Source organism: Coregonus lavaretus, assembly GCF_964263955.1.
Source record: "Coregonus lavaretus genome assembly, chromosome: 21".
NCBI lineage: Eukaryota > Metazoa > Chordata > Actinopteri > Salmoniformes > Salmonidae > Coregonus > Coregonus lavaretus.
The window spans coordinates 23522074-23536085 of record NC_140008.1 but is presented as its reverse complement, the minus strand read 5'-3'; the positions used below and the strand labels follow the sequence as shown (position 1 = coordinate 23536085).

General features: G+C 42.9%; 1 protein-coding gene across 1 annotated transcript in view; it reads left to right on the top strand.

Moving 5' to 3' along the window:
* Window positions 1-10323, top strand: part of LOC311148596 (acyl-CoA-binding domain-containing protein 6-like) — a 44714-nt gene extending 34391 nt beyond the window's left edge. The window contains exons 7-8 of the mRNA XM_084185577.1: window positions 6572-6602; window positions 9827-10323. Of these exons, the coding sequence (XP_084041703.1) occupies window positions 6572-6602; window positions 9827-9981 (186 nt within the window). The 3' untranslated portion in view covers window positions 9982-10323. The remainder of the gene's footprint in view (window positions 1-6571; window positions 6603-9826) is intronic.
* The last annotated feature ends 3689 nt before the right edge of the window (window positions 10324-14012 follow it).

The window sequence follows — 14012 nt, the reverse complement described above, 5'->3', positions numbered from 1 at the left end:
CTTTAGTCAGTCACAGTAGTGCACCAACCTGCAGTGTCCTACATTTACATTTAAGTCATTTAGCAGATGCTCTTATCCAGAGCGACTTACAGTTAGTGAGTGCATACATTATTATTTTTATTTTTCATACTGGCCCCCCGTGGGAATCAAACCCACAACCCTGGCGTTGCAAACGCCATGCTCTACCAACTGAGCTACATCCCTCCCCTACCCTGGGCCAATTGTACGCCGCCCCATGTGTCTGTGTATGTGTGTGTGTGTGTGTCATGTACTGTATGAGCCAACTCTTGCATGTGTCCTCCCTGTCATACCCTGGGAGTGTCCCTGCACACACCGTGCTGTCCGAGCCGTCCGGGACTAACACCAGATTAGTTGGAGCAGATTAAGACCTAAACCCCTTACAGTTTAATTATTCCTGTATTTGTGTGCATCAAGGTCCCACTCGCTGCCTTTGCACTAAACATCTGCCACTCTGCCTCTATTGTATAGGGCAACAGACCAACTATAGTGTGTGAGAGACCGTCTGCGCACTGACATGCTTTTATTGTCCGGATTTGTACTTTTATGTGTATTTGATAATTATACTTCGCACATCAAGTGGGATTAATACCCATTCATGATATATTGCAGCTTTAGCTGAGTAAACCTAACACTGACATTGTACTGAATACTCAACAGGACCGTCGAGGCAGACCATAAGAAAACCCTGTGTCTCTCCCGACCATTTATGGTTGAGGACATTTGCATCCATCTTGGGGGAATTGAACTCTAATGGAATCAGCAGGCCTCTGAAGTGGGGCTGCTCAGGGCAAACAATAGGATCTCACTTTGGGATCGTTGGAGAGAGCCTTTTATCAAGCAGCGTAGGAGATCTCCCTCCCCCTCATGCTCTGGGATGGTTCGACAGTCTTTGTCTGACACTGGGTTGGTTCCACTAATGGTTGTCTTCACTGGTTAATAGGCTAGGGCCAAAGGCTAAGAAAAATAGGATTTACTGATATTCAAATCAAGTCAAGCTTTATTTATACAGCACATTTCAGGAATGCAACACAACGTGCTTCACAGGAAAAAAACAAATAAAAACAGTGAAAATAAAAACAAATATTTACTACACAACAAACATAAGAAGATAAAAAACTAAAGAATAACAATAAAAACTGAATGACTAAAAAGCACCCTAAGGAAAAGCAAAGCTAAAAAGGTGTTTTTTAAGATCTCTTTTAAATATGTCCACAGTTTCGGCCCCGCTCAGGTTCTCTGGCAGGCTATTCCAGAGGCTGGGGGCATAGTAACTAAAGGCTGCCTCTCCATGCCTCTTGGTCCTAGGCTTTGGGATAGTTAAAAGGCCAGTGCCAGCAGAGGACCTGAGGGACCTACTGGGTACAGACAGTGCCTTCGGAAGGTATTCAGACCCCTTGACTTTTTCGACATTTTGTTACATTACAGCCTTATTCTAAAATTGATTAAATAAATAAAAAAATTGAACCCGATCGAACATCTCTGGAGAGACCTGAAAATAGATGTGCAGCAACCTGACAGAGTTTGAGAGGATCTGCAGAGAAGAATGGGAGAAACTCTCCAAATACAGGTGTGCCAAGCTTGTAGCGTCATACCCAAGAAGACTCAAGGCTGTAATCGCTGCCAAAGGTGCTTCAAAGAAGTACTGAGTAAAGGGTATGAATACTTATGTAAATGTGATATTTCAGTTTTTTATTTTTAATAAATTAGCAAACATTTCTAAAATCCTGTTTTTGCTTCATCATTATGGGGTATTGTGTGTAGATTGAAATCAATTTTAGAATAAGGCTTTAACCAAACAAAATGTGGAAAAGGTCAAGGGGTCTGAATACTTTCCGAAGGCACTGTAACTTAAAAGCATGTCTGACATGTATTGGGGTGCACAATCGTGGATTGATTTAAAAACCAATAGAAGAATCTTCAAATTAATTATAAAAGTCACAGGCAGCTAGTGCAGAGACCTTAAAACCGGTGTAATGTGTGCTCTCCATCTGGTCTTGGTCAGTACCCGTGCTGCAGCATTCTGTATGTTTTGCAGTTGACCAATAACTTTCTTGGGTTAAATATGTTAAATTTTTTTATTATAATGTATATTACTGCCTTAATTTTTGCTGGACTCCAGGAAGAGTAGCTGCTGCCTTGGCAATTGAACTTGTACTTTAAACCCATACATTTGCAGATATTTAATGGTGCCTAATATGGTCTGATTGGGGTTATACAGTGTATTCGGAAAGTATTCAGACCCCTTGACTTTTTCCACATTTTGTTACGTTACAGCCTTATACTAAAATTGATTAAATTAATTGTTTTCCTCATTAATCTACACATAATACCCCATAATGACAAAGCGAAAACAGGTTTTTAGAAATGTTTGCAGATATATAAAAAATAACTTTGCCATGAGACTCGAAATTGAGCTCAGGTGCATCCTGTTTCCATTGATCATCCTTGAGTTTCTACAACTTGATTGGAGTCCACCTGTGGTAAATTCAATTGATTGAACATGATTTGGAAAGGCACACACCTGTCTATGTAAGGTCCCACAGTTGACAGTGCATGTCAGAGCAAAAACCAAGCCATGAGGTCGAAGGAATTGTCCGTAGAGCTCCGAGACAGGATTGTGTCGAGGCACAGATCTGGGGAAGGGTACCAAAACATTTCTGCAGCATTGAATGGAACCACCAAGACTCTTCCTAGAGCTGGCTGCCCTGCCTAACTGAACAATCGGGGGAGAAGGGCCTTGGTCAGGGAGGTGACCAAGAACCCGATGGCCACTCTGACAGAGCTCCAGAGTTCCTCTTTGGAGATGGGAGAACCTTCCAGAAGGACAACCATCTCTGCAGCAATCCACCAATCAGGCCTTTATGGTAGAGTGGCCAGACGGAAGTCGCTCCTCAGTAAAAGACACATGACAGCCCGTTTGGAGTTTGCCAAAAGGCACCTAAAGAACTCTCAGACCAGGAGAAACAAGATTCTCTGGTCTGATGAAACCAAGATTGAACTCTTTGGCTTAAATGCCAAGCGTAACGTCTGGAGGAAGCCTGTCACCATCCCTACGGTGAAGCATGGTGGTGGCAGCATCATGCTGTGGGGATGTTTTTCAGCGGCAGGGACTGGGAGACTAGTCAGGGTCAAGGGAAAGATAAACGGGGCAAAGTACAGAGAGATCCTTGATGAAAACCTGCTCCAGAGCGCTCAGGACCTCAGACTGGGGCGAAGGTTCACCTTCCAACCAGACAACGACCCTAAGCACACAGCCAAGACAACGCAGGAGTGGCTTCGGGACAAGTCTCTGAATGTCCTTGAGTGGCCCAGCCAGAGCCCAGACTTGAACCCGATTGAACATCTCTGGAGAGACCTGAAAATAGCTGTGCAGCGACGCTCCCCATCCAACCTGACCGAGCTTGAGACGATCTGTAGAGAGGAATGGGAGAAACTCCCCAAATACAGTTGTGCCAAGTTTATAGCGTCATACCCAAGAAGACTCAAAGCTGTAATCGCTGCTAAAAGGTCTGAATACTTATGTAAATGGGATATTTCCGTTGTTTATTTTTATTACACTTGCAAAAATTTTGAAAAACCTGTTTTTCTTTGTCATTATGGGGTATTGTGTGTAGATTGAGGGAAACAACACAATTGAATCCATTTTAGAATAAGGCTATAATGTAACAAAATGTGGAATAAGTCAAGTGGTCTGAATACTTTCCGAATGTACTGTACACTTAATTATATCTATAAGTAACAGAAAGGCTGTTCCTGCGGCTATGCTGGAGGCTGATAGTCAGGTTTTGAAAGCCTTAGACCTTACCTCGCAACAACATGGAACTCCACACAGTCAAAGCCGTGAAGATGGTGGTTGACTTCAGGAAATGCCGCCCGCCATCTCTCCCCCTCGAGATTGATGGCTCTGCCTTCAGCACGGCCAAATCATTCAAATTCCTGGGAACCATTGTCTGCAGCAACCTCAAGTGGGAGGACAACATCACAGTGGTGACCAAGAAGGCTCGACAGAGGATGTACTGTCTGCGCCAGCTGAGGAAACTCAAACTCTCTCTGACAGTTCTGGTTCGGTTCTTTACGTCTTCATTGAGTCCATCCTCACCTCTTCTATCACCGTTTGGGTCTGTGTCTGCCCGCTGCAAGGGCAAACTGCAGCGCATCGTCCGGTCTGCGGAGAAGGTCATCGCCTGTCAAGGACCTGCACGCCTTCAGGACAAGGAAGCGTGCAGGTAAGATCATCGCCAACCCAACCAACCCTTATATTTCAAAGATTCCGCTCTGGCAGACAGTTTAGGTCAATCATGACCAAAACGGCCCGCCACCTGAACAGTTGATTAAGTAACTTTTCGTAAGGGATTAAGTGACTTTGCATTGAGACAATGACTGCACCTTGTCATCAATATCCTCAAATACTAATCTGCACTAGACTGCATTTGCACTATGTACACGTCTGCACAACACTGTATATGCACTGTATATACAGTGGGCTACAAAAGTATTGGGACAGTGACACATTTTTTGTTGTTTTGAAATGATATGAGGTTAACGTGCAGACTGTCAGCTTTAATTTGAGAGTATTTTCATCCATATCGGGTGAACCGTTTAGAAATTACAGCACTTTTTGTACATAGTGCCCTCCATTTTAGGGGACCAGAAGTATTGGGACAAATTTACTTATGTGTATTGAAGTAGTCAAAAGTTTAGTATTTGGTCCCATATTTCTATCACACAATGATTTACATCAAGCTTGTGACTCTACAAACTTGTTGGATGCATTTGCTGTTTGTGTTTCAGATTATTTTGTGCCCAATAGAAATGAATGGTAAATAATGTATTGTGTTATTTTGGAGTCACTTTTATTGTAAATAAGAATAGGATGTTTCTAAACACTTCTACATTAATGTGGATGCTACCATGATTAAGGATAGTCCTGAATTAATCGTTAATAATGATAAGTGAGAAAGTTAGACACACAAATATCATACCCCCAAGACATGCTAACCTCTCACCATTACAATAACAGGGGAAGTTAGCATTTTTGGGGGGGTATGATATTTGTGCGTGTAACTTTCTCACTCATCATTATTCACGATTCAATTGTATTCCCACTGTAATCAGACTATACTCCAGAGTTTTATCTTTACTGTATTTATATTGTATGTTGACATCTGTATTCTAACATTTACATTTTAGTTATTTAGCAGACGCTCTTATCCAGAGCGACTTACAGTAGTGAGTGCATACATTTCATACTTTTTTTCTCCGTGCTGGTCCCCCGTGGGAGTCGAACCCACAACCCTGGTGTTGCAAGCGCCATGCTCTGCCAACTGAGGCACACGGGACCCTGTTTGTACAATGTCTATTGCTGGCAGCACCTATTCACTAAGTCAAATTCAGGATATGTAAATGTATTGGCGAGTAAAGGTGATTCTGATTCTAAAGAATTAGCCAGTTAGCTCAGTGACTGGAGGTATTCTAATTGTTCTCATCTGATCCTGCAGCTAGCTGGTGACAACAATATTGCAGTTTGTCATCATTATGGGGTGAAAAGGCAAACTGGAGCTGAATCCCCCTTGATGATGCGTGTCATACTCTGTCAAGAGTTACACTGACCTCACTCCCGGTCTCATGCCGCCTGCACACATAGTCCACAGGATTTCCACCCCCGCTGACCCCTGTCCTAAATATTGTCTTTCTTCATATCAGCTCAGCTCCGGTCACAGACCATAGACACCACTTCAATTTGTCCCAAACGGTGGCTGTGCTCAGGGCAGACTGCTCCTTTGTACCAAGACCATTGTGTGATGGGACAGCCTCCATGGGTAATGCATTTAGCACGTTCTCACCCCAGGACAATGACGAGAGACGCCCAGGCTTTGTTCCTCGACCCTGGCCGTGTCACCCTCCCTCTGAGCCTTTTGAGCACGGAGGTCTGCCTGCTCTGCCCGGCCCATTGGCCACATTGTGTTAACATGTGGCAGGGAGGGCTCAGAGAGGGCTCAGCCAGGGCTCGGGTGGATACTGGGCTAATGCCATTGGTTCCACTGGCTCAGGCTGCTATAGAGTCTCTCTCAAGTTGAAAGGTTTAATCGTTTGCTCAGGTTGAGATCAATATTTCATATTTTCACATTATCCTCTTTATGGTGAAATTATTGGGTTTTTGATTTAGTCAAGAGGTAATAACATAGTTTTCTCAACTGCAAAGTTTGCAAGCCACAACTTTACAACTGACAAGGCTAAGGTTCTTTCATTGTTCTATGACAAACAGAGCAATGGTTATTGTCTCTATGATTAAACTTGTTTTATATACAGGGATGTAGCTCAGTTGGTAGAGCATGGCGTTTGCAACGCCAGGGTTGTGGGTTCGATTCCCACGGGGGGCCAGTATGAAACATTAAAAAATAACTGTAAGTGGCTCTGGATAAGAGCGTCTGCTAAATGACTGAAATGTAAATGTAATATACCCTATTACTGTGTTATGGGTCTGTAAGTTAGACCTGTTTGTCTTTAGCTCTTCTCAGGTTTCTTAACATTTCTCACTCTCTTTTCACAGGATGATGAGGGCCAGACAGCACTACACTATGGTAATCTTCCGGATATCAGAGATTTTAATTTTCATTTGGATTTCCGGATGAATATGTCTATGTAGGCTATGTTTGTGTATGAGTGTTTGTATGTACACTACCGTTCAAAAGTTTGGGGTCACTTAGAAATGTCCTTGTTTTCGAAAGAAAAGCAATTTTTTTGCCCATTAAAATAACATCAAATTGATCAGAAATACAGTGTAGACATTGTTAATGTTGTAAATGGCTATTGTAGCTGGAAACGGCTGATTTTTTTATGGAATATCTACATAGGCATACAGAGGCCCATTGTCAGCAACCATCAGTCCTGTGTTCCAATGGCACGTTGTGTTTGCTAATCCAAGTTTATCATTTTAAAAGGCTAATTGATCATTAGAAGACCCTTTTGCAATTATGTTAGCACAGCTGAAAACTGTTGTGCTGATTAAAGGAGCAATAAAACTGGCCTTCTTGAGACTAGTTGAGTATCTGGAGCATCAGCAATTGTGGGTTCAAAATGGCCAGAAACAAAGAACTTTCTTCTGAAACTCGTCAGTCTATTCTTGTTCTGAGAAATGAAGGCTATTCCATGCGAGAAATTGCCAAGAAACTGAAGATCTCATACAACGCTGTGTACTACAACCTTCACAGAACAGCGCAAACTGGCTCTAACCAGAATAGAAAAGGGAGTGGGAGGCCCCGGTGCACAACTGAGCAAGAGGACAAATACATTAGTGTCTAGTTTGAGAAACAGACGCCTCACAGGTCCTCAACTGGCAGCTTCATTAAATAGTACCCGCAAAACACCAGTCTCAACGTCAACAGTGAAGAGGCGACTCCGGGATGCTGACTTTCTAGGCAGAGTTGCAAAGAAAAAGCCATATCTCAGACTGGCCAATAAAAAGAAAAGATTAATATGGGCAAAATAACACAGACACTGGACAGAGGAAGATTGGAAAAAAGTGTTCTGGGCAGACGAATCGAAGTTTGAGGTGTTCGGATCACAAAGGAGAACATTTGTGAGACGCAGACCAAATGAAAAGATGCTGGAGGAGTGCTTGATGCCATCAGTCAAGCATGGTGGAGGCAATGTGATGGTCTGGGGGTGCTTTGGTGGTGGTAAACTGGGAGATTTGTACAGGGTAAAAGGGATCTTGAAGAAGGAAGGCTATCACTCCATTTTGCAACGCCTGCCATACCCTGTGCTTGATTGGAGCCAATTTCCTCCTACAGCAGGACCCAAAGCACAGCTCCAAACTATGCAATAACTTTTTAGGGAAGAAGCAGTCAGCTGGTATTCTGTCTATAATGGAGTGGCCAGGACAGTCAACGGATCTCAACCCTATTGAGCTGTTGTGGGAGCAGCTTGACCGTATGGTACGTAAGAAGTGCCCATCAAGCCAATCCAACTTGTGGGAGGTGCTTCAGGAAGCATGGGGTGAAATCTCTTTAGATTACCTCATCAAATTGACAACTAGAATGCCAAAGGTCTGCAAGGCTGTAATTTCTGCAAATGGAGGATTGTTTGGCGAAAGCAAAGTTTGAAGGACACAATTATTATTTCTATTAAAAATCATTATTTCTAACCTTGTCAATGACTACATTTCCTATGCATTTTGCTATATTTCCTATTCAAACTCATTTCATGTATGTTTTCATGGAAAACAAGGACATTTCTAAGTGACCACAAACTTTTGAACAGTAGTGTATGTACATGTAATGTAAATTGCATCTGTTTATGAGTGTGAACAGTTGTATGAGGATGGATGGGGAACCATGAACCATCTGCTCTCTTGGCCCTGCATCTGTCCCCCTCTCCCTCTCTTCTCCCTCTTTCTCATCCCCCTCTCTTCTCCCTCTTTTACTGCTGTTGCTATCTCAGGTGCCTTTCATCCATCAGCGTCTCTTTCATCCCTCCCTCTCTCCATCTCTCTCTGTCAGTGTTAGAGGGTGTGTGTGTGTCTATACTATGGTCTATCTGTGTGTGTCTGTCTGTATCTGTGCGTATGGAGGGTTTGTGTGTAATAATCACCAGGTCTCCCCAAGGAAATTAACAGTGCTCCTCAGACTCTCAAGACCCCCTCCCATGGGCGGTCCCAATGTCCTCTGAGCCCTTGGTGTGTGTGGGGGGACACCATCTGGCCCTCGGCTGGGCTGGGTGGCTGCGGTGTGAGGACTGGGCACGTGGCTGGCGTACAGTAGACCACCACCACTGCCACCAAACCAGGCAGGGATAGGAGGATGGGGCATAAAAAAATGACCAATAAACATAAGCGATGAACTCCAGGAGACAAATAGCAGAGAATGAAAATTCATTTCCACCTCTATTTACACTGGGCCACAGTGGCTGGCAAATGATTAATTGAGGGTTTACTGCACACTATAAATTGTTCTCCTACTCAACGACTCCCAGGGGGGATGAGGGTTTTTACAGCCCAAGGCCCCGCACGGTGCACGCAGCCCGGAAAATAAAATACAATTTAGAAGGAGAAAAAAAAACTAGAATCTGACATAACCAAGCCCCTTTTTTTTCTCCCTGCTAAGAACGGGCGGCACCTTAGCCACCTCTGGGCTGGAGGTTTAAAAGGGCCTGCTGTCAATCAGCCCATCACACAGGAGCAGGATGGCTCTCTTTAAGAGGAGAGAGTGATTGACACTGGCAAAGACAAACACTCAGAGCACGAAGGAATCTAGGTGCATCAGCGCTGTGACTCGCTAACTGGTTTAAGAAAATGCAAGCCCTCTCCTCATATCTTAGCCTAGCTTGCAAGTCCTTTTAGTGGGGCACCAATTGCCAATTGGCACAAATTGAGTGTTTCAGCCAACCATAGGTTCAGGGCCTCCATATGAGCTTTACATTGACTTCTGCACTCAGGTTAAAAACGTAAGGAATATAAACACCAATGAGCTGTGCTTAGAGGCTGGTTTAGACGTAGCTGTGTGCATCATGTCTCCTCCAGTGACCTTGAAGCCTTTTGAAGGTGATCCTTTTCAATTAGTGTTTTGGGTACTGTAAGATATACAGATAAGTGTATATTCTTGTCATACCGCCCAAAATGATATATGGAAATAGCTGCTTTCATGGCATGTTACCTGTAGTCAACCCTGGATACTTTTACCTCTGAAGTGCATCACAATTATATCTCTTTCCCCTCTCTCTCCCTTTCTCCTCTCCCCCCACTCTCGCTCTCATTCTCTCTTACCCTACTCTGTTCCCTCCTCCCCTCCCCCTCTCTGTCCTGCAGCGTCTGCGTGTGAGTTTGCTGACATAGTGGAGCTGCTTCTACAGGCTGGGGCAGACCCTTCCGTTAAGGACCAGGAGGGCTCTCTGCCCGAGGAGGTCACTGAATCCAGCACCATATCCTCACTGCTGCGCCAGTACACTGCCTCCAATGGCTAGGCCCAGCTTCGCCATCCCCTCCCCTCCCTCTCCTCCCCTCTAGCCTGTGCCCACCCCAGACCTAGCATCCAACCCTCTCAGTAATGATGATGATGATGATGTTATGTTTTTTATTGTCATATACACCGGATAGGTGCAATGGTCTTCCCACTCTGACAGTGCAACACACCACAACTTCATCTCTCATGTCACATTCCAAGGAATCCATCCATCATCATTGCTATTTAAAAAATGAATAAGTTCAACCAAAAAGAGGATCCTTCAGTTCCTTCTGACTTTTTCAGATGTTGTGTGTTACCTTTGGTTGTCTTGTGTTTGCTGATTAAAAATCTTTAAAAGACATTGGGATAGCGTATGGACATTCTACCCTAGTAGTAAGTCAAACTTATTTTATTATTCAGAAGAATGCTTTTTAAGCCTTTTCATTTACATCATTCTTGACAAGCAAAAGACAATGTAAATGTATATTTAAACGCGTCCTAAAAATAAACATCTAATATGCAATTTTATATTCAGATGGAGCATGGAGAAATAAAAGTTCAACTTTATCCCATAATGACTAACAACTACAGTTGAAGTCGGAAGTTTACATACACCTTAGCCAAATACATTTAAACAATTTCACAATTCCTAACATTTAATCCTAGTAAAAATTCCCTGTCTTAGGTCAGTTAGGATCAACACTTTATTTTAAGAATGTGAAATGTCAGAATAATAGTAGAGAGAATGATTTATTTCAGCTTTTATTTCTTTCATCACATTCCCAGTGGGTCAGAAGTTTACATACACTCAATTAGTATTTGGTAGCATTGCCTTTAAATTGTTTAACTTGGGTCAAACGTTTCGGGTAGCCTTCCACAAGTTCCCACAATAAGTTGGGTGAATTTTGCCCCATTCCTCCTGACAGAGCTGGTGTAACTGAGTCAGGTTTGTAGGCCTCGTTGCTCGCACACGCTTTTTCAGTTCTGCCCACAAATGTTCTATAGGATTGAGGTCAGGGCTTTGTGATGGCCACGCCAATACCTTGACTTTGTTGTCCTTAAGCCATTTTGCCACAACTTTGGAAGTATGCTTGGGGTCATTGTCCATTTGGAAGTCCCATTTGCGACCAATCTTTAACTTCCTGACTGATGTCTTGAAATGTTGCTTCAATATATCCACATAATTTTCCTTCCTCATGATGCAGCAAAGCACAACCCACAGCATGATGCTGCCACCTCCGTTCTTCACGGTTGGGATGGTGTTCTTCGGCATGCAAGCAACCCCCTTCATTATAGCCAAACAGTTATATTTTTGTTTCATCAGACCAGAGGACATTTCTCCAAAAAGTATGATCTTTGTCCCCATGTGCAGTTGCAAACCGTAGTCTGGCTTTTTTATGGCGGTTTTGGAGCAGTGGCTTCTTCCTTGCTGAGAGGCCTTTCAGGTTATGTCAATATAGGATTTGTTTTACTGTGGATATAGATACTTTTGTACCGGTTTCCTCCAGCATCTTCACAAGGTCCTTTGCTGTGTTCTGGGATTGATTTGCACTTTTCGCACCAAAGTACGTTCATCTCTAGGAGACAGAACGCGTCACCTTCCTGAGCGGTATGACAGCTGCGTGGTCCCATGGTGTTTATACTTGTGTACTATTGTTTGTACAGATGAACGTGGTACCTTCAGGCGTTTGGAAATTGCTCCCAAGGATGAACAAGACCTGTGGAGTTCTACACATTTTTTTCTGAGGTCTTGGCTGATTTCTTTTGATTTTCCCATGATGTCAAGCAAAGAGGCACTGAGTTTGAAGGTAGGCCTTGAAATACATCCACAGGTACACATCCAATTGACTGAAATTATGTCAATTAGCCTATCAGAAGCTTCTAAAGCCATGACATCATTTTCTGGAATTGTCCAAGCTGTTTAAAGGCACAGTCAACTTAGTGTATGTAAACTTCTGACCCACTGGAATTGTGATACAGTGAATTATAAGTGAAATAATCTGTCTGTAAACAATTGTTGGAAAAATTACTTGTGTCATGCACAAAGTAGATGTCCTAACCGACTTGCCAAAACTATAGTTTGTTAACAAGAAATTTGTGGAGTGGTTGAAAAACTAGTTTTAATGACTCCTACCTAAGTGTATGTAAACTTCCGACTTCAACTGTATATAGCACAGACATCGCCTGGCCAGGCCTCTTCATTTGAGTGAACTGTTTACCTAGCACATTCTGTCTCAATTGGCCCACCCCACATACCCACACTCTCTGTTATGTCACTTAAAATATATTTGGATGTTCTCCAAATAGCCAACACATGGGCTGCCTCCAAATCTGCTTTAGTTTTTTGTAAGCCCTTCTGATCAGAGCAGTCTCTTTAGCACCCCCTCCCTCCAACCAGATGAGAATACTCAATCTGGAATCTCAGCTCTTAACCACCGCTTGATAAAGAAGCTAATGCATATTTGAACAAACAATGGGGACAAGCTGTAATCCCTCTTTCTCTTGAAATCTCCCTGAACATGAGGCATTAAATAACAGTCACCAAAAAGAGGCCTGGCCAGGCTGACTGCTGTCTGTCAGTCAGTCACCATGGCCCCAGTATACAGAACAGAGATGGCCCAGCCCAGACAGTCTGCTCTCTTGCGGTATCACTGAGAGAGAGAAAGCTCTTATGACCCTCAGCTTGCTATGCATTCCCTACACAACCAGGAATTATACTGTTGGTATATTTTAAAAGGCTGTTTCGCCCATCTTCCAGTAATTTCCTGAATCGCGTTGAGGTAGGAGTCGGTGACGTCAGACTCCATGGGCATGTCTGCACAACTGTGACACTAAGCCCATTATGTTTCCATTAATGGGCCTCAATTTTCTCTGAGCTTTTCACTTTTGACAGTGCCTCCTCTCAAATCGCAGCCCATATCACTCAACCTTCTTTACTTAACGTTTATGCATTTTTACAAGTCGCCTCTCTAACACCATTAGTGACAGATGGCCAAGGGTTGTTACAGGGATGAGCTGGAGCACTTTCCTCTCTCTCTGTCCCTCTTACTCTCCCCAGTATGGGAGCTAAAAGCAATGGCATGTTGTTGTACTGGCCAAAACTTAATGCAATCTGCTTGCTCGTCCCCAGAACAGTATTGCTTGGAATTCAAAAGTAAGCAAAATCCCAGCTCTGCTGTTAAAAAGCATCCCTCTAATATCTTCAAGAGAACTCGATAAGTCTCTGTTGCAAAGCCTTGTGTTTAGTGCATGATAACACGCGTTGCCGTCTGCTGCTACTCGAGGTGATAGTGATCAAAGCTGCTCCACAGACAAGTGTCTATATGATTCTTCTTACCAGAATGTTCTTTAAGCAACACCTCAACAGGCACTGAGGCCAATATCCTGTTAATGACCCTCCCTCGCTTTAATTATATGTGAACTATCTAATTTCTGCTATAATGACCCAGTGAAAATAACCTAATTTCACTTAAAACAGAATAACAACCTTGAAGTTGTCATTGAAAAGCCTCTCTGTGACTCAAACCCCTTTAAAGCTACACTGTCATGGCAGCCATTGCTCATCATTCAAATAAACTATAATTTGAGGAGAAAGATATCCTGTCTTGATGTCCAAGATTAAGTTTAGTCTGAACCAAATATTTATTTACATGTTAATTTAGTCCTTTCCTTCAGAAAGAACATAGAATTGTTGCCTTCAAGAAGTTTGTAATAGAAGCCTCAGATCGATGATAATGGCATTTGTGCTTGTGTTTGTCATCTTTGCAAAAGCAACTGCAGGAATTTCCCAGATTTATTTGTATACTAGTGCTGTAAGTGCCGTGTAAATTATCCTAACTGTCTTTATCGCTGTTTATCTTTGTAAGGCAGCACTATTAAAAGCTATCCATTAATAGTCATGGCTTGTCATTGGCTGAATAAAATCAGCTTGTTTTATGCAAACGTGCTTGTTCTGCTAGATTGATATTTTCTTCATGTTACACAACAGGAGCTAAAACACAACCAAATCAATAATACTTAAGTTTAGGACAGACCTGCTATGACTCAGAA